The sequence below is a fragment of the Sorex araneus genome, chromosome 1 (assembly GCF_027595985.1).
Source record: "Sorex araneus isolate mSorAra2 chromosome 1, mSorAra2.pri, whole genome shotgun sequence".
Lineage (NCBI taxonomy): Eukaryota > Metazoa > Chordata > Mammalia > Eulipotyphla > Soricidae > Sorex > Sorex araneus.
The window spans coordinates 311,010,864-311,029,173 of record NC_073302.1 but is presented as its reverse complement, the minus strand read 5'-3'; the positions used below and the strand labels follow the sequence as shown (position 1 = coordinate 311,029,173).

Below are 18,310 nucleotides of genomic sequence, written 5' to 3'. Positions count from 1 at the left end.
ACTCTTTGTTTCTGTGGCAGAAACATCCTCTCAGCCCTTTCTAGGGGAGGTTTGCTAATGACCCATGTTGTGAAGGACTCAGGAGCTGGGCTGAGCCAGCACAAATGTCGTGACAGGCATTCCTGCCTGCATGCTCATTCAGTGAAACCTTCGGGGCTTAGATCTTGCTCGGTTCGTCCAGTATCCACTTCTCATACTGCTCTTTTATTCCTTTTTTTTTTTTTTCCTGAAAATGCGTCTGTTGAAGAAAAGAGAAGGCTACTTCCGGGTCATGGCAAAACACTAGTTTTTGCCACAGCAAAACAGCTCTATTGAAATAGTCGTAATGAGTCCAGCAAAGGCACCCGCAAGAATGCAGTTTATTCAGTGTGGCTATTGCTTTTTGTAATGGCTTCTGAAATGAAAAATGTGCTTCTAGTGGACAGGGATTGTGCTCAGAGGAGGCCCAAGGCCCAGCCAGCACCACAACTCAGGCTTCCATTTCTGCCTCTCGAGGGGAGAATAAAGGGCATCTAATAATATATGATCTTGTGGCTCTGTGTCATCAAGTTCTGTCCATCATTTTTTTATTAAACATCAATTTCTGTACACAGCATTTCCCCCCTGGCACTCAGAGTCTTAGAGTGATCAGCTCACTTGCATTTGTTGAATTAAGTATCGGGTCCTCTGATACGAGTGTGAGGTGTGTCTCCAGTAAGTTTTACGACTTCCCTGATATTTCTGTTTTCTATGACGGTTTCCTTTTTCATTGTTTCCAGAATTATGTTAGAGTGGTGGAGGTGTGGTGGGATGAATACAAAGACTACTTCTACGCAAGCCGTCCCGAGTCAAAGGCATTAGCCTATGGGGATATATCGGAGCTGAAAAAATTTCGGGAAGATCACAACTGCAAAAGCTTCAAATGGTTCATGGAAGAAATAGCTTATGATATCACCTCCCACTACCCTTTGCCCCCCAAAAATGTTGACTGGGGAGAAGTAAGTATCAGATGAGACTCGGATTGCAACCTGTGTGTGTGGAGAGACTGAATCGGGAAGAATGTGAAGAGGAATAAGTGTGGGTAGAAGGGAAATATTCTCAGGGGGAAATCCAGGTAAAAACCATCCAGAAGGGGGGACGGGAGTGATGGTTACAGCAGGTCGGGCTCCTGCCTCGCACACGGCCGACCTGGGTTCCATCCCTGCATCTCATGTGGTCCTCGGAGCACAGAGCCAGGAATAACACAGAGCATTGCCAAGTGTGACCCCCCCACCACCACAAAAAAAAAAACCCGAAACCAAAAACCATTGTCCTCACACCCTCCCTCCCTTCCACCACCCATCCGGGGATTTTCTTGCTGGGCTGAGTTTGTCTCTTGCAAGGCATGTTCTAGAGGCAGCATTCTGAGTGATCTTTGCAAATAAAACAGGCATCAGGCCACATCACACTTCTGTCCAAAGCTGCAGTGACACCCGCTTTCTCTCAGGGCAGGCGATATCCTTTCCAGGCCCTTCCGGGGTCTTCGAGGGCCGCTTTGCTATTGGCCTCACTAGCTGCTCCTCTCCTCCATGTCCTCCTGCCACCTCTGCCCCCCACCCCTCTGCTTCCTGGAGGTGCCTACACCACCTCTTGAGTGAGATCTCCCTGTCTCCCAGCCCCCCTTGCCATTGCTTTCTTTCCTTTGCCTTTTTCTCCCGGGCACTTGGCACTTTCGACCCCGTCTCTCAGGTTTGGGCATCCGTTCCTTCTGGCCCTGTCTGGGGTATGAAATCTCTGGGCCAGCAGAACCGCATCGTACCTGACTCTGGCCTCTGTACTCGGGGGATAAATTGGGGCGTGGATGGATGGAAAGTTCATCTTCCGTTTTCAGTCTCACCCCTCAGCACACCTTCAGTTCTCACTCCGCCTCCCCAAGCCACTGCTTCGTGCTAGGAGGAGCCCCCCGCCCCCCCCCCAAAACCTCCATCCTGACACTCTCCACTTGCCCCCAGAGAAACATAAGGTATCTGAAGATCATTGACTTGTTTTACTTTCTGTTCCTTTTTCTTCCTTCCTTCCTTCCTTCCTTCCTTCCTTCCTTCCTTCCTTCCTTCCTTCCTTCTTTCCTTCCTTCCTTCCTTCCTTCCTTCCTTCCCTCCTTCCCTCCCTCCCTTCCTTCCTGATCCCTTCTCTCTCTCTTTCTTTCCCTCTTTCTTTCCTTTCCCTCTTTCCTTCCTTTCTTCCTTCCCTTCTTCCTTCTTCCCTTCCCTCCTCCCTCCTTCCTTCCTCCCTTCCCTCCTCCCTCCTTTTTTCCCCTCCTTCTTTCCTTCCTTCCCTCCCTCCCTCCTTTCCCTCCTTTCCTTCCTTCACGCCCTCCCTCCTTCCTTCCTTCCTTCTTTCCTTTATTCCCTCCCTCCTTCTTTTCCCTTTCTCCTTCCTTCTTTCCTTCCTTCCATCTTTCCTTCCTTCCATCTATCCCTCCATCCTTCCTACCCTCCCTCTCTTTATTCTTCATTCCTTTCTTTCCTCCTTTCTTTTTTACTCCTTTTTTTCCCTTCTTTCTCTTTTTCTTTATTTCTTTGTTTATTCTGTGCCTGGGGTCTCATGCATGCAAAGCAGCCTTTGTGTTATGTCTCCAACCCTATATCTTCTGAAGCTCTTATCACAGTTGATGCCCAATCAGTATTAGCTGAATGAACAGATAAAGCCTTGTTATCCCAATACTAGCCAGATTATAATTATGATTGAGATGTAAATATTTACTTCCCCAAAGGAAAAAGGCATGACTTTTAGACACAGTGTGCATTCTAAAGATAAAACCTTGGCTTTGCTTCTCACCTACCTTATCCATAATCAGAGAAACGTCTCACTGGCCCCTTTGGCCTACCTTTTCGTCCCTGAATCTCTGTAGAGCCATTTGGGAGAGATTCCTTCCAAGTTTTCTCCAGTCTGCACATCTGCGGTCAATGTCTCTGACCACTGTGGTTGAGGTCGCTGTATTTGGATGGCGTCTCATTCTCAAGAATAATCACGCAGCTGAAAATCGTACTTAACTGATACTGTCCGTTTCGTTGTATTTCTTCTATGTATATATAACATCTGTGGGCCAAAACCCTTTTTGTGGGAATGAGGCCTTGCTGATGTTCATGTCAAGTTTCCTGAATTATTTCAGGGATGACAGATAGGCTCTAAACTCCCACAAGACTCACGGTGCGGCTCAGACCGGATGTTACCCAGGCTGAGCCATCCCCTGGGACCTTCGGCTGTTGAACAGCTTTATCCTTGATGTTCAAGCTTACTGAAGACTAAAGAGTTGTGTCTTTCTCGGTTCTCTTCTAACGTGTCTAGATCAGAGGCTTGGAAACCGCTTACTGCATCGATAGTATGGGGAAAACTAACGGAGGCTTCGTGGAGCTCGGACCCTGCCATCGGATGGGAGGAAATCAGGTACACAGGGTCCGCAGGGGGAGGGGGGCAGGGCTTTCTGGCACATTCTCCTTTAGTCAGCTTTCCAGTGGTTCATTTTGTTTGGGTAGAGTTAAACATTCTGTAAATAAAAATTGGCACTGCCCAAACATTTGCTGAAGTGAGGGGGACGAGACTTGATGTGTTTAGAACCCAGAGATGAGGTCTAATAAATATCAGAGATGAGAATGTGTTTTCCTGGGAGTAGGCAACCTATTTTTTATTGATTTTCCTAACTGGCATTCTCCAGTAATCGATAGATGCTCCAGTACAATATTATTGCCTGTGATGTCCATTTCACTACTGTATTTTCTTCCTTCCTCATGTGGGTATTTTCCTTGTCTTGAATTCAGATTGGGAAGCGTTCTAAGGGCTGTTTCCTCTTTTTCACATCCTCACCTTCTCCATACATTATAAATGTGTATGATATGTCTTCATGGCCCATCCCATAACTAAGAGACTAAAGAACATAATCCTTAAGTGTAAGTAGGGTTTCTTCAACAACATTCAAGTAAATTAAGGATTCCTCTCTTGGAACATAGAGTTCAGCATGACAGAAAAATATGTCACTGAGTTTAATTATAAATTTTGTTATATGTATATCTGCTGAGAAAGTGCTCTTTTGCTTATGGGTTTTGTCTGTTTGCTTGTTTTTATAGCTTTTCCGAATCAATGAAGCTAATCAACTCATGCAGTATGACCAGTGTTTGACCATTGGACCTGATGGGTCAAAAATTATGATTACACACTGTAATCTAAATGAATTCAAGGAATGGCAGTATTTTAAGGTATTCTCCATTTCAACAAATGAAATATTATTCTATACTATTTTATGCATAGCACTTCCCATGTGGAATTTAGACATATAACTTTTAAAGCCTGCATTCAAATGGCCTTGCATTTCTTCTCAGTCATTTATTTTTCTGAGCACGGAAACTCCTGTTGATCCAGAATGAGGCACCACTTTTACTCAGTGGGCCAATATTATCATGAATGAGTCCCTAAAATGACAACGAAGGGTCACTGTAACATGCACTGTGGGGTAGTCAGCATCTTTGTTACGTTATCATAATCTAATTTTTTAAAAGCTCAGGAATCATTCATTAGAATAAATAGGTGTATTTACTTATGTACTTTTTTTTTCTTTTTGGCTCACACCCAGCCATGTACAGGGGTTACTCCTGGCTCATGCACTCAGGAATTACTCCTGGCAGTGCTTGGGGGACCATCTGGGATGCTGGGAATCGAACCCGGGTCAGCCTCATGCAAGGCAAATGCCCTACCCGCTGTGCTATTGTTCCAGCCCCTACCTATATACTTAAAAAATAAAAAATACTACTTTTATATTTCATCTTGTCCAGCAGGTGGAGATAGAGACAAACATATCACACAGTTGACACTGGTCTTCCCAGGGCCTAAGTGTTTAGGACTTAGGTTAGATGTGGCCTGACGCTTGATTTCAAGGCACCATAGTCAATTTCACCCTTGACACTGCAGAGAAATGAGAAGCGTTTTAGCTTCAGCCGTCAGCGAAGTACCATGCCAAGCTGGGGATTCTAACATCGTAATAGATTTATGTATGACTTTCAAAGTCCTCACCTGGCAAAAAAAAATAAATACTATGAAACCAGAAGGCAGGGAAGCTGCCCCAAACAGAAAGACCCTCCTCCACTAGATCTGCACATGTAGTCTCATTATCACGTCCCATGCACCCTGCAAACATTTGTCTGCTGCAAGCACTGATAGTGTGACATTGCTTAGCCCCAGCTGTCACTCAGGCCTCGTAGGGGGCATGTGGCAGTTGCTGATGCTTTTTTTTATTTTCGAATTCCCAGAGGCAGATGTTGACAGTAAAAAAAAAAAAAAAAAACTTACTTACAGAGGGTGGTTTTTTTTTTTTTTAATTTTTGGAGGGTGACAGCTTGAGGGGGCGTGTTGGGAGCATACCTGGCCCCAAGGACTGAGAGACCCTTGTTCCATCCTGGCATTTCATGGACTCCTGAGCAGAGCTGGGTAGAGCCTTTGAGCTCCCGCAATGGAAAATATACCAACCGAAGTATCGTTATGACTCCTCTGGATAGATTTTGCTGTGCAGGTTACGCAAGTTAGAAATTAAATCCTGAGAAAGCTTGTATTCGAGCTTTAATTTGTTTGAATAGAATGATAATCTTGCTACATGCGACTATAAATATTTTAATAAAAAACATCGACTTTTCTCAAAAATGGTGAAAAGAATTACATCATTTTATAGTTTCACAAATTGCCAGAATGCCTGGCTTAACTGAAAACAATTCTGGAGTCTGATATTGCTCTGTATTCAATTTGATGTGATATGCTTTTTCAGTGGAAACACATGATTAGGCTCAACGACTGCTAAAATATGAATGAATGGAGGAAAACCTAGTATAAAATGCCTCTGTTGTGAGGAGAGATAGCTGATTCTAGCCAGGATGGAAATAGAGAAGTAGGTTTGGAGGGGAAGGCAATCATTTTTGTTTGCATACATTGAATTTGAGGTACCAAGTAATAAATCAAGGCATCAGACAGTGCATTTTACTGAACAATAAAAGAACTTAGAACTGGCCATCGGGGCCAGAGAGATAGTACAGTGGGTAGGGCACTTGTCTTGCTTGCAGCCACCCCAGGTTCTACCTCTAGCATCCCATATGGTCCTCCCAAGCACTGCCAAGAGTGATCCCTGAGCATCACTGAGTGTGGCCAAAAACCAAAAAGAAAAAAAAGAACTGACAATGAAGAAAACCCCAGGGGCCCAGAGAGATAGTACAGTGGGTAGGCCACCTGTCTTGCATGTGACCGACCTGGGTTCAATTCATGGCATCCCATATGAGCCCACAGGAATGATTCTTGAATGCAGAGCCGGGAGTAAGCCCCGAGAACTGAACCATGTATCCCCACCCTGAGAGAGAGACAGAGACAGAGAGAAATCCACAGTAGTCTATGATGGGGGTAAGCTACCCAGTTTGCTCGAGTTCTTATGAAAGAAGAAGGTGGTCTAATGACTTCTAGCGCCCGCCATCAGAATTCAAATGTCGAACTTCTCTCTCCTCTGGTTTCCAGAGCCTGTTCAGATTCACCCACATCCCTACTGGAAGGTGCCTCGATCGCTCCGACGTCCTCCATCAAGTTTTCATCTCTAATTGCGATGACAGTAAAACGAGTCAGAAGTGGGAAATGAATAACATCCACGGCATTTAGGAAGAACGGAAGAGAGCCACACCTACCTACTAACCCACACAAGACTGACCCCCGCCTGAAACCTGCTGCAATCCTCACTGACTCTGTACAGTTCCACACCCACAACCTCCCGGTCTGAAGGACATTGATAAACTGTGATGTTACAATAATAACGTTATCATCTGCAGTTACTGTTTACAAAACTGCTTTTTACCTTAAACTTTGTAGATGTTTACATCCTTTCGTGTTTCGTTTTAAGATGCTGTTGGTAATTTGTGCATTTGGCTCTGTTTTATTAGGAACGGGGTTAAATTCGTTGTCTTCTTCGGGATTACACTCAGGGGTCTGAAAGGCAGTTTGATTTTTTTTTTTTTAAACACACTTGAAAAAAAAAAGGTTGGATGAACCAGATGTCATGTATAATTTGGTGATTATCAACCTGTTGTGTCTCTTATTTAATTTGACATCAGTTCAGAGCACTGCCCCAGGTTTTCAGCCGTGGTGGCCTTTCTTCACAGTCATGCTGCTTTTTTGAAAGGTGAATTTCAACACATTTAGTGCCTCTTTCATTTCTCAGTATAGATTTCAAGAGCTTTTGATGCAATTTCTAGGTGGTTTTAATGGAGTCGTCAACTGTATGAGAGATACTTTGATTTACTCAGACATGAATACTTATATGCTACCATTTGTTCTGACATTGAATGTTGTATGGGTTGAAAAAAATATGACAACAGAGACCATCTGGAGGCTTATTCCAGAGGGCTTGAAGATGATGTGACATTAATTCCCTTACTTGCTGGTGTTCCCAATCCCCTCAGCTGATACCAGTCCCTAAGATAGCGAAGTGATTCATCACCTAGAGAAAAATTGTCCACTCTACTTGGAATCTATTTTTCCTCAATACCTATCAAAGGACTGGAGAGATAGCACAGTGGGTAGGGCGTTTGCCTTGCACGCAACCGCCCCTCGGAAATCCCGGCAAGCTATCGAGAGTATCCTGCCCACACGGCAGAGCCTGGCAAGCTACCCATGGAGTCTTTGATATGCCAAAAACAGTAACAAGTCTCACCATGGAGACGTTACTGGTGCCCACTCGAGCAAATCGTTGAACAACAATAAACGACAGTGCTACAGTGCTACAGTGCTACCTATCAAAGTGGGTTAACGAAAACAACAAAACACCACATCAAAGAGACCTTCTAGCAATTAGAAAAAAAATTTTTTTTTTTTAATTTTACCTCTTATGGCTGGAGTCATTGTACATGAGTGACACTTGTCTTGTACACAAGTCACCAGTGTTCAATCCATATAAGGTCCTCAAGCCCGCCAGGAATAAACTCAGGAGTAAGCCCTGAGCACTGCCAGGTATGGACCATAAAACAAAGAAGCTGGTGGGGGTTGGGGTGAGAGGGTAAAAATACCTTCTTCTGACTAAGGTCAGAATTTCCAAGCCCTTATTAGACTAAGCTTTACAAAATTCCTGCGCATTATAACCTAAGCTGTGCAACTGCTGAAGACTGGATGTTTTATTTCAACCTTTACACATAAAATGAAATTCCCTGCACATTTAAAATATTTCTAAGCGTTATTTAAAAATTGTTAATTAGCAAAGCAGAATTACTTTGTTAGAGTGGATATTCATTCTCTAGTGTTTTTTAATTCTTTTTTTTAAGGAACCATATTTCTGTATTTTTTTTTCAGTGAAAAGATGACTTAACCTATATTTAAACATTCATTAAGAGACTACCTTTTATACAAAAAGCAAATATTACACAAAATGGTCAGAGAAGATATGAATTTCTAAATAGTGCTTTATTTCCCTCAAATATTCAAATGCAACATTGAGTGCAAACAAAGAAAGTGAGAAGGTGGGGAATGGCAAGTAATTAGGCATTTTTTTAAATCTTGAATCATGATATCGTTATAATAAAAGGAATTCACAGACAGCTACCGGAGGGAAATATTTTTAATTAAAGCTTTAAAAAAAAAATAAGACCTACATTTCTTTAAAAGAAAAGCCTACAAACTTGTCTCTCTCATGCTTAGCTCTTAAAGTTGGGGAGTTAATCCTAAATAGTTCTCTTGATAATTCTGATTTTTCAGTTTGTATTTTGCTATTGATCTGTGATCAACCATTTTAACTTAAATTCATCAATAGGGGTGTTTAAAAAGGAATTCATTTATATGCTTCTATGATTGCAAAATAAATCAACTGAAAAAAGAAACAAAATACTGGTACTTTAGTTACTTGTTTTTGCAAATAGATTCCATTTTCCTTGTTGAATAGATAATAATCTTGTTAACTATGCATAGTCGTAAGAAAGGTGGCACCAAACTGTGCATGTAAATTTTAAATGGGTATTTTGTGCAATTCATTAATGTAATCTATGACAATGATTCTCTATATTGAAATTAGAAACCGTACCAAACACAAAAAACATCAGAAGCTGCTGCCATAATGACTATTTTCTACTGTAGGCTGCTTTGGAAATAATTCCCATATTCTTGCTTTGTAAATTGATACTATCACTATGCATTTCTACACATTTTATAAATTTGATTTATGCAGATTTTGATACACTGTATGTTTCTGTAGAAATTGTATAAATCTTCAAAATTTTATTAGGGATCAATTTGAGAAGTTTATGTATATCTTAATTCTGGGTTGCTTGTTTTTTAGGTGAAAAAAATAAAATACTGTATTTTAATCCGTGAGTTTTGGTTCTTTTTTAGTACTTGTAATCATTTCTAAGTCTCTTGATGTATGCTGCATGTTTGAAGTAATTACTTGATTTTATTATTTACAAGGTAGATAGAATAGCTAGATTGTCATAAACCGCAGTTATAAGTTGAATACATACTGGAGTTCTTAAAATGTGTTTGTTTAGACTATTTCAAATTTACCTGTCTGTAGACAGAAAACATAGAGAGATTTCTCTAGGCCCGGAAGATAGTGCAGCAGGCTGGAGCACATGCTTTGCATGCAGATCTGGGCAATATTCCTGGCACGTCATGGCCATGAGGAATTCCTGAGCATCGCCAAGTGGGATTAAAACAAAAACAAAATAGTGTCCCCCAAGCACCACTAGGTTCTACCTCAGGCACTATATATGATCCCTTAGGCACTTGGGTACTCAGCCAGGTAGACCCCAAGCCCCAAAAGTAATGTTTATAGGCCTGGGAGGATTTTTCCAAGTGAGGCGCAGAAAAGCAGACCTAAGCAGTGATGTCATCACTGAGCTGAGGAGACATTGGAAGCTGCTGAGACAGCTAGAATATACTGGGCAGGTCATTAAAGGGGGGGCGGGAGGGTAGGGGGTGTGAACTTGACTGAGATGCGCACAGGAATTTATAGCATTGCCACTTAGAATAGCAACACTCCTGGGACAACCTACACAGAATGACATTTAGAGAATGTCTAAACAGGTATAATCACACCATGAAATGTTACATGGCAATGAACACGAGTGGACACTTGATAAACAAGTGTCCATAATATCACAATGAATGACAAAGGCATTTCCCAAAAACACTAAAGCAAGCCATTTCTATGAAAATCAAAAGTAAAATGAACCATAAGTTACACATTTGTCTGTAGCTACTTACGTGATTGATCCAAGTCCACAAATTACTAGTTTGGAGAGTCAAAGACATAAATAGCTTCAATACTCAGCTTCCACAGAACTGCATGGGAGGAATTTCTATTTGGTGCTAGGAAAATTATCTGAAGGAATGTGTTTGCCATCAAGCTTTAGCTTTCTCTCCTACTGTTGACTGTCAAGAATCTCAGAGGAATCCAGAGATGGTACTGAGGTTAGGGCACATGCCATGCATGCACATAACCCAGATTGGACCCAAACACAACGTGGCCTCCAGAGTATAGCTGAGAATAGCCCTGGGGTACCCGAGCATTGCCCAGGTAATCCCCACAGGGCCTAAGCAGCTCCACATCTTGGGGTCCTAGCACTGAACTGCTGGCCTGGCTGATCAAGTACCACTGGGAGTGGTCCCTGGTCCCTCTGAGCACCACTTGGGGAGCCCCCCCAACCTTTTAGGATCTATAATTATATATATACATATATATATATATATATATTTTGCTTTTTGGGTCACACCCAGCAATGCACAGGGGTCACTCCTGGCTCATGCACTCAGGAATCACCCCTGGCGGTGCTCAGGGGACCATATGGGATGCTGGGATTTGAACCTGGGTCGGCCGCGTGCAGGGCAAACACCCCACCCGCTGTGCTATCACTCCAGCCCCAATTTTAGCTATATATTAAGTACATACTATTTCTTGCTGAGATGTCTTACATGTTAATTCCTTTGCTCTTCAAAAAAAATTCTGATTTTATATTATAAAGTAACTAGAAGTCCATATGATTTATATGAGCAAGCTACCCGTGCATATTGGATATGCCAAAAACAGTAACAATAAGTCTCTCAATGAGAGACGTTACTGGTGCCCGCTCGAACAAATCGATGAGCAACGAGATGACAGTGACAGTGACAGTGATGTTACCAAACCAGTAAGAAACTATTTGCTGGGGCTGGAGCGATAGCACAACAGGTAGGGCGTTTACCTTACACACGGCCAACCGAGTTCGATTCCCAACATCCCATATTGTCCCCTAAGCACTGCCAAGAGTAACCCCTGTGCATCGCCAAGTGTGACCCAAAAAGAAAAAGGAAAAAAAAAAAACTATTTGCTATTTAAATTCTGATCTGATTCCCAAGTCTAGGCACCTCACTTCACTGTTTCTTTCATAATCTTATTTTTCTTTGTAGTATCTGCAGTTTTTAGCTATAAGCCATTATTGTTGGAAACATGTGGAGAACTGAGTAACACAGTAATGTGAATCAATTAGAAACGATTAGTGTCTTGCTTTCTCTTACCTGCCCTAGGAGATTCCAAAGATTGGCTTAATATAGTTAATGTAGTATAAATTATTTCCAGTTCTGAAACATGGTACATCATCCTTACATGTTATTTTTCCTTCCTTCTAATGTGAGTATTTAAAACATATCTCTGAGTCACTACTTTAAAAATATGCTAACTTCTAAGATAGGGCTCACTGAGAGAAACATGTTCTAAACAAAGGCCCAGACGCACAATGAAATTCCATTAAAAACCTCATAAACACTGTATTTACCTTTACTGCAGATGATCAATGAATGCACAAGATTTCTTAAACAATGTTTAAAACAGTGCTATCTGGAAAGTATACATAAACCTTCATGTGTAGTCCAAATTAAAATCAACATTACAAACTTAAATTTACATATACCTTTTTTTTGGAAGTAAAATAAGTTAATCCAGGAAATGAAGACAGGGAAGGAGATACCTGCTCAAGAGAAAACACAGAGTGGAGAAAGAGTGGAGAAAGTCGGAAGTACACCCCCCAATTTCCCCAGAATGAGATTTGTGATCTTTAGTATGAAAGCCCACGTCTCAGGTAGATGAGGCTAAAGAGGCAAGGCCCATTTAACTTGCAGATGTGGCAAACTGGACCTTCTAGGGCAGAATCTAACCTGGAGATGTTTTGACTCCCAAATTTTGAATTTATTGCCAATATTTACAACTCAAGATTTCACTTTGCAAATAATCTAGAGGCCAGATAGTACAGTGGATAAAGTGCTTGCATTGCACAGGACTCAACCAGGTACAATTCCCAACACCAAGTAGCAACACCAGGAATGACCCATGAGCACTGCCAGAGGAGGCCCAGAATCAAAACCAAACAACAAAATGATCTCATTTTGGTTCCAGTGGATCAATTGAAACAAGCATGCTAGACCCACATTTCCATCTAGGAGTTCCATCTGAGTTAATTAGTGCCAAACTCCTTTATACCGAGCATTTATGTCAGGTAATTATGGGACACTTACTAGATTTCTTATATTACATATAGAGCAGTATACAAGGAAAGTGAATATTCACTTAACTTAGGTATCTTTACTCTGGTCTCTAAAGTACTTTACATATCCTGTGAATATCACTACTTTTAAAAAATCTCCAGGGGGAATCTTTAAGAGAACTAGTCCAGAATGGCATGGATTTGTCTCCTGGCATTACACAGTCTCTGCAAGCTCTGCTGGGAAAAACCACACCCCCAACTCCTAGCAGGTATAGAAATACCTATACCTATAACCTTAGGGTATAGTTCTGGTGGGCCATGGCTTAGCATACTACCAGCCAAGTATCACTGGGAGTGGTCCTATGAAAATTTTAAGATCAACAAGGGACACAAATGGCTCAGGATATACCCAAATGACAGAATCCATTTTTATTATGCCAAAATAAGGTTAAAGTTAGATAATTATGTTGGCTTAAAAGAAATAGGCACTGAACACAACTGTGAAGTGTATTTTGGCAACTTTCATTAACTTACAGCATAAGTGCAGTTACTAGCACACAGCAACTACAGGTTTTAGGTGTTTAGCTTATTTTTAAATGTACCAACTTCTCTGAAATCACATACAAGTATATTCACAGCAACATTATTTTTAAAATTAAAAAGTATGTTAACTCTCTGCAGATACCTAGTGGGATACTAAACTGATAGCTATTAATAAGTGCCACAAAAATGGGGCAGCCTTTAGTTATACCGAAGACAATCTCTAAAATGAGCAGTGGCAGACCAAGAGTCAGCTTCCACTTATATGACATTTGTCAGAAAGTTACAAATCTCCTTTGAAGGGTAAGTTACTGGGATTCCTTCCTGAGAACTGGATAGATGGGACTCAAGGAAAGATAAACTCCACTATGGAACCCAAAAACATTTGCACAAGGTCAATTTTTTTCCTGGGGAGTTGGGGTAACACCCAGTAATGCACAAGACTGTACTTGTTATGTACAGACAAGGATCAAACCTTGTCCAGTGCAAAACATGCACTTCAGTCCTTTGATTCATCTCCAAGGACATTGATCAATTGAAAAGGAAGTTTTCATAAATTACATAGTACTGGCTGGTCTGGGACAAAAAAAAAAAAAACAACCCCAACACCACATGTTCTTACCCATTTTCAGAGCTTTCCAACATCATTTCTTTCTTTTTGCTTTTTGGGTCACACTCAGCAGCTATGCACAGGGTTTACTCCTGGCTCATGCACTCAGAAATTACTCCTGGCGGTACTCAGGGGACCATATAGGATGCTGGGAATCGAACCTGGGTAGGCTGTGTGGAAGGCAAACACACTACCTGCTGTGCTATCACTCCAGCCCCTCCAACACCATTTCTTAAAGTCATCCATGTAGTCCTGGTGACTGGTCTAAATCTCATCTTTGAGGGGCTTGAGACTGACTCTTCAAATAACACACCTTGGGGCCGGAGCGATAGCACAGCAGGTAGGGCATTTGCCTTGCACGCGGCCGACCCGGGTTCGATCCCCGGCATCCCATATGGTCCCCCAAGCACTGCCAGGAGTAATTCCTGAGTGCAAAACCAGGAGTAACCCCTGAGCATCGCTGGGTGTGACCCAAAAAGCAAAAAAAAAAAAAAAAAAAACCAAATAACACACCTTTATTAGCACAGCTAAAGAGCACAGCTCTTTATTAAAAGTCTTTCTTGGGCCAGAGATAGCACAAGTTAGGTGCTTGCTTACATGTGATCAACCCCAGTTGTATGCCCAGCTTAGTTTTGTGAAAACACTCACTCTCATTACCTTGGACTTCCACTGTTAATTTTTTTTTAATCAAAAGCTTATTAGAAAGTAGAAGGGAAAGGAAAAGAAACTCCCCAGGCAGGAAAAAAATAAGTATAGGAGGACTAAGTTCCCATTGTCAACAAAAACCTTGACCTTATTTGTTTCTAAAAATGTTAGGTACATACTCACTGTACTAACAACTGTCAAATGACACAGAAACTTTCCCTTTAAGCATCAGGTTAAAACCAAGCACAAGAGACAAACTTGTTTTGCTACACCTCCTGAACCTTTAAAAATTCCCTAAATTCCAGATGATTTTTGAAAAAACGATTAAATATCAATAATTAGTGCAAGTTCACGTTCCTTTAATCAAACATTTTCCTTAATCATCTTTAGAGAACTATTAGGCAGAATTTTAAGTCAGTATTGCTCCACAGGTGTCTGGGGTTTTTTAGTAAATGAAAGCTAATTTAACATTTAAGACAAACACAATAGAAATAATATACATAATTTTATTACAAAATTTTTTTTAAAAAACAAAATGCAACATCCTAAAAAACCCAAAATTTACTATCATACTAATTCCTACAAATTTGCTGTGCTACCATACACAAGTCAAAAAATTAAAGAAACCATTAAATATTTAGAAACATTCAACATCAGAAGCTTTAAAATCTAACTATGTAGTAGCCCCTCAAAAAGCTACAACCTGCATTTTTTTAAAAAAGTATTTTCTCTACAAAGAATTTTATCAGCTATACAAAAATCTGTACAGTTTTTATACTGAAACTAATATTGAGCTGCACTTGAATTCACATTCTTAGCAAAACAACTGCCTGAGCACACACGCACACTCCATACATATTACAGGATAGCCATTTATTCCTCATCCTCCTCCTCTTCTTCCTCTTCCTCTTCTTCCTCCTCATCCTCTTCCTCATCTTCTGGCTCATTCTTCTTCTTTGAGCCTGTTGGCCTGCCAGGACCCTTCTTTCCTACTTCACTTTTGCCCTTGGCGCGGTATGCAGCAATATCCTGAATTTTAAAAAACAAAACAGAAAACACTCACAAACACACAACCAGCTTCCGGTGTCATTACTCAACTGTGAAAGCCCACGGAGCTGTAAACAACCAAAGGTGGTTGACCAATAACCCTAATGACTGTCTCAAAAGGTCTTCTGTGTAACTCAATCTCAAGTATTTGCTCCCCGACCCTTATGAAAACTAGTGATGTAAAAACAAGATTGCAGTACATCAAGGTCGGTACTTGCACCACCGTTTACTTCACGCGGGGGGCGGGGGGGGGGAACGTTTCCGGCTTTCTACAACTAGTTCTCTCTGTGCAGAAACGTCTACTTACAGCGTCCCACGTTAAAGAAACCAACATAACCGTGGGCGAACCTATCCGCAAGCATCTCCCAGTGCTCCAGGTGACTGCTCGCAGGCACAGAGTTCCAATTAATCTGTGGCCTGAACAGCCCCGCTGTTGTGTACAAATGAGTACACAACATTTCCACACCGCCTGAAGCCGTCAATGCATCACCCCCCCCCACTCCCCCAAACTGCAGAGTCGCCGCGCTGTGCAACTGAATTGGCAAACACCACCCACTCCACTCCGTTCCCCGGCCCTCCTCCCAAAAAGCCAAACTTTGCCCTTGGAAGCCTTCCGAAGGCCACGCACCTTTTCGTATTTCTCCTTTAGCTTCGCCGCTTTCTGCTCGTAGGGCTGCTTATCCTTGGCCGACTGCTCGGACCACATCTCCCCCAGCTTCTTGGCCGTGTCGCCGATGGACAGGCCCGGGTGCTCGCTCTTTATCTTGGGGCGATACTCGGAGCAAAACAGGAAGAAGGCAGACCTGCGAGGAAGTGGGAGCCGGGCGTGAGCGCGGCGCGCGCGCGAGCCCGACGACGGGGCGGACCGCACGGGGCTCCCCCTTTGGACCCCCCCTTTCCCTTACGGGGGCCTTTTCGGCGCGTTGGGGTCTTTCTTCTTGCCCTTCTTGTCCACTTTGGAGGGCACGTAATTCTTCATCTCCCTGTCATAGCGGGCCTTGTCACTCTTGGCCATGTCTTCAAACTTGGACTTCTCCTTGGCCGACATGGTCTGGGGGGGGGGGGTAGAAGAGGTTGGGGGGAGGTGCAGTGACTCGACTCGACCTGGCCCCCCCCCTCCCCAAAGCGCCCAGATTGCACCCCGGAGTCAGATGCTCCGTGACCCGATGCACCAGCAATTCTGGCGTCGGGGAATCCTCCCAATCAAATGATCCGGATGAGCGGAAAGCGGGGGACGGTGACTTGCCCGCCGATGATTCGCCCCCTCCACACCCCTCAAAAATTTAAAAAAAAAAAAAACATTGGAGGCGGGGGTGGGGGGGGGGCGCCCGTCGCCGCGGCCCGCGCTCACCTTCCATCTCTCCGAGCACTTCTTGGAGAATTCGGCGAAGTTGACGGTCGAGTCGGGGTGCTTCTTCTTGTGCTCCTCCCGGCACGTCTGCACGAAGAAGGCGTACGAGGACATCTTGCCCCTCGGCTTGTTGGGGTCTCCCTTGCCCATGGCGACGGGAAGGCGTCTCCCTGGCGCGGAGAAAGGCGGCGGGTGGGCGCGGGGCCCGGCGCGGCGCCGGCGGGCGGGGCTCGGCTTCCCGCCCAAACCCGCGCCCGCGCGCCCCGCCAACCCCCGCCGCCGCCGCCGCCGCCGCCGCCGCCACCGCCACGGCCCCGGACCCCGCCGGCCGCGCCCGCCCGCCACGCGGCACCGCCGCGCCGCCCGGCCCCCCGCGTCCCACAGCCCCGGCCGCTCGCCCGCCCCGGCCCCGGCTCCGGCCCCGGCCCAGTCCCCAGCCCCGGCTCCGCTCGCCCGCGCCGAGCCCGAGAGCCGCAGCCCCTCAGCCGGGCGGAGGGCAAAGGAAGGCGCGGCCGGCCTGGAAGCCGCGGAGGCCGGCGCGCTGCTTGCCTGCTTGCTTGGCCTTTCCTCAGAGTGCGCCGAGCGGCCGCGTCCGCCTCAGCCGCCGCCTTGCACAGGCTCCGGCGCGAACTGGTTTCTCGCTAACGCAATCCTCCAGCCTCTTGTTTTGCAGAGTTCTCCGCGCCACGGCAACTTGACGGGCAGAGCCCCAGGCCACACCCTCGCCTCTCCGGATTGGCCCGGAGGAGTATTCAAACGCAGACAGGTCCCGCCCTCCCCTCACGCAGACTTCCTATTGGTCGGGGGATCGCCGGTCCCCGCCCACCCGCCGCCGCCTAGCAGGTTCGGTGGCTCGCCCAGGTCGTTAACTCCCAGACCCGTTAGAACCGGTCAGGAGAGGAATGTACAGCTCGATCCTGATTGGCGGCGGGAAAAAAGGTTTGAAAAATGGCGGGCCCGGCGCTGACTGGCTGGAGCGGCCCCCGGGAGGCGTGGCCGGCCCGAAAGGGAAAGCCCCGCCAGATTTAAAAATACCCGGTCGGGCGCCTGAGGCCGCTTCAGCCCCGGCCGGGTGACCGCGGCGGCGCTTCCGCGAGCCGATCCTGAGGTAACAGAGCAGCCGGCGCGGCCCCGCGGGGGCCCCTTCCCCGGTGACCCCGCGCCCCACCGTCACAAGCGGGGTGACGCCGAGGGGCCGCGGATCGCGCTCGCCGGGGCTCGGCTGGAACCCCGCGCGAGGATCGCCAGGAAAGGGGGGCGCCGTTTCCGCCGCCTGCCGGGGGGTCGCCGAACGGCGCAGTGCCACGGGGAAGCCCCTCCTCCTCCTCCTCCTCCTCCAGGCACCCCTTTGTCTCCGGTGTCAAGCAGCCGGGGGTGGGGGGTAGAGGGGGTCAACGAGGGCACCCCAAGTAGGGGTGCAGCCCCGGCCCGCCCGCACCCCTTCTCCGCCCTGGCTGCCTCGCTGCCCGCTTCGTGCTGTTAGCCGAGGCGTTTTGGGGGCAACATTCGCATCAAAATTGCTTTGGAAAGACCCCCCACCCCCGCAGCCGACCCCAGTAAAAGCCCTGGATGCCCCCTCCCCGTTTCCACCTCCCCCCCCACCGCCCCCGGCCAGGCTGAGAAGCGGGGTGCGGGCGTCCC

The 18,310-nt window shown here is 45.2% G+C and overlaps 2 protein-coding genes across 3 annotated transcripts in view; one reads left to right on the top strand and one right to left on the bottom strand.

Annotated features, from left to right (window-relative positions):
- Positions 1-9,326, top strand: part of GALNT7 (polypeptide N-acetylgalactosaminyltransferase 7) — a 142,980-nt gene extending 133,654 nt beyond the window's left edge. For both annotated transcript variants that reach the window (XM_055118891.1, XM_055118885.1), the window contains exons 9-12: positions 759-977; positions 3,307-3,405; positions 4,083-4,211; positions 6,502-9,326. In XM_055118891.1, the coding sequence (XP_054974866.1) occupies positions 759-977; positions 3,307-3,405; positions 4,083-4,211; positions 6,502-6,639 (585 nt within the window). In that variant the 3' untranslated portion in view covers positions 6,640-9,326. The remainder of the gene's footprint in view (positions 1-758; positions 978-3,306; positions 3,406-4,082; positions 4,212-6,501) is intronic.
- Positions 9,327-14,613: 5,287 nt separating this feature from the next.
- HMGB2 (high mobility group box 2) lies at positions 14,614-17,368 on the bottom strand. Its single transcript, XM_055118960.1, has 5 exons — positions 17,219-17,368; positions 16,670-16,839; positions 16,224-16,369; positions 15,947-16,121; positions 14,614-15,300 (listed from the first exon to the last, which is right to left on the bottom strand). The coding sequence occupies exons 2-5, from the start codon at positions 16,817-16,819 to the stop codon at positions 15,145-15,147; spliced, it is 627 nt and encodes a 208-aa protein (XP_054974935.1). The 5' UTR covers positions 16,820-16,839; positions 17,219-17,368; the 3' UTR covers positions 14,614-15,144.
- Between the last annotated feature and the right edge of the window lie 942 nt (positions 17,369-18,310).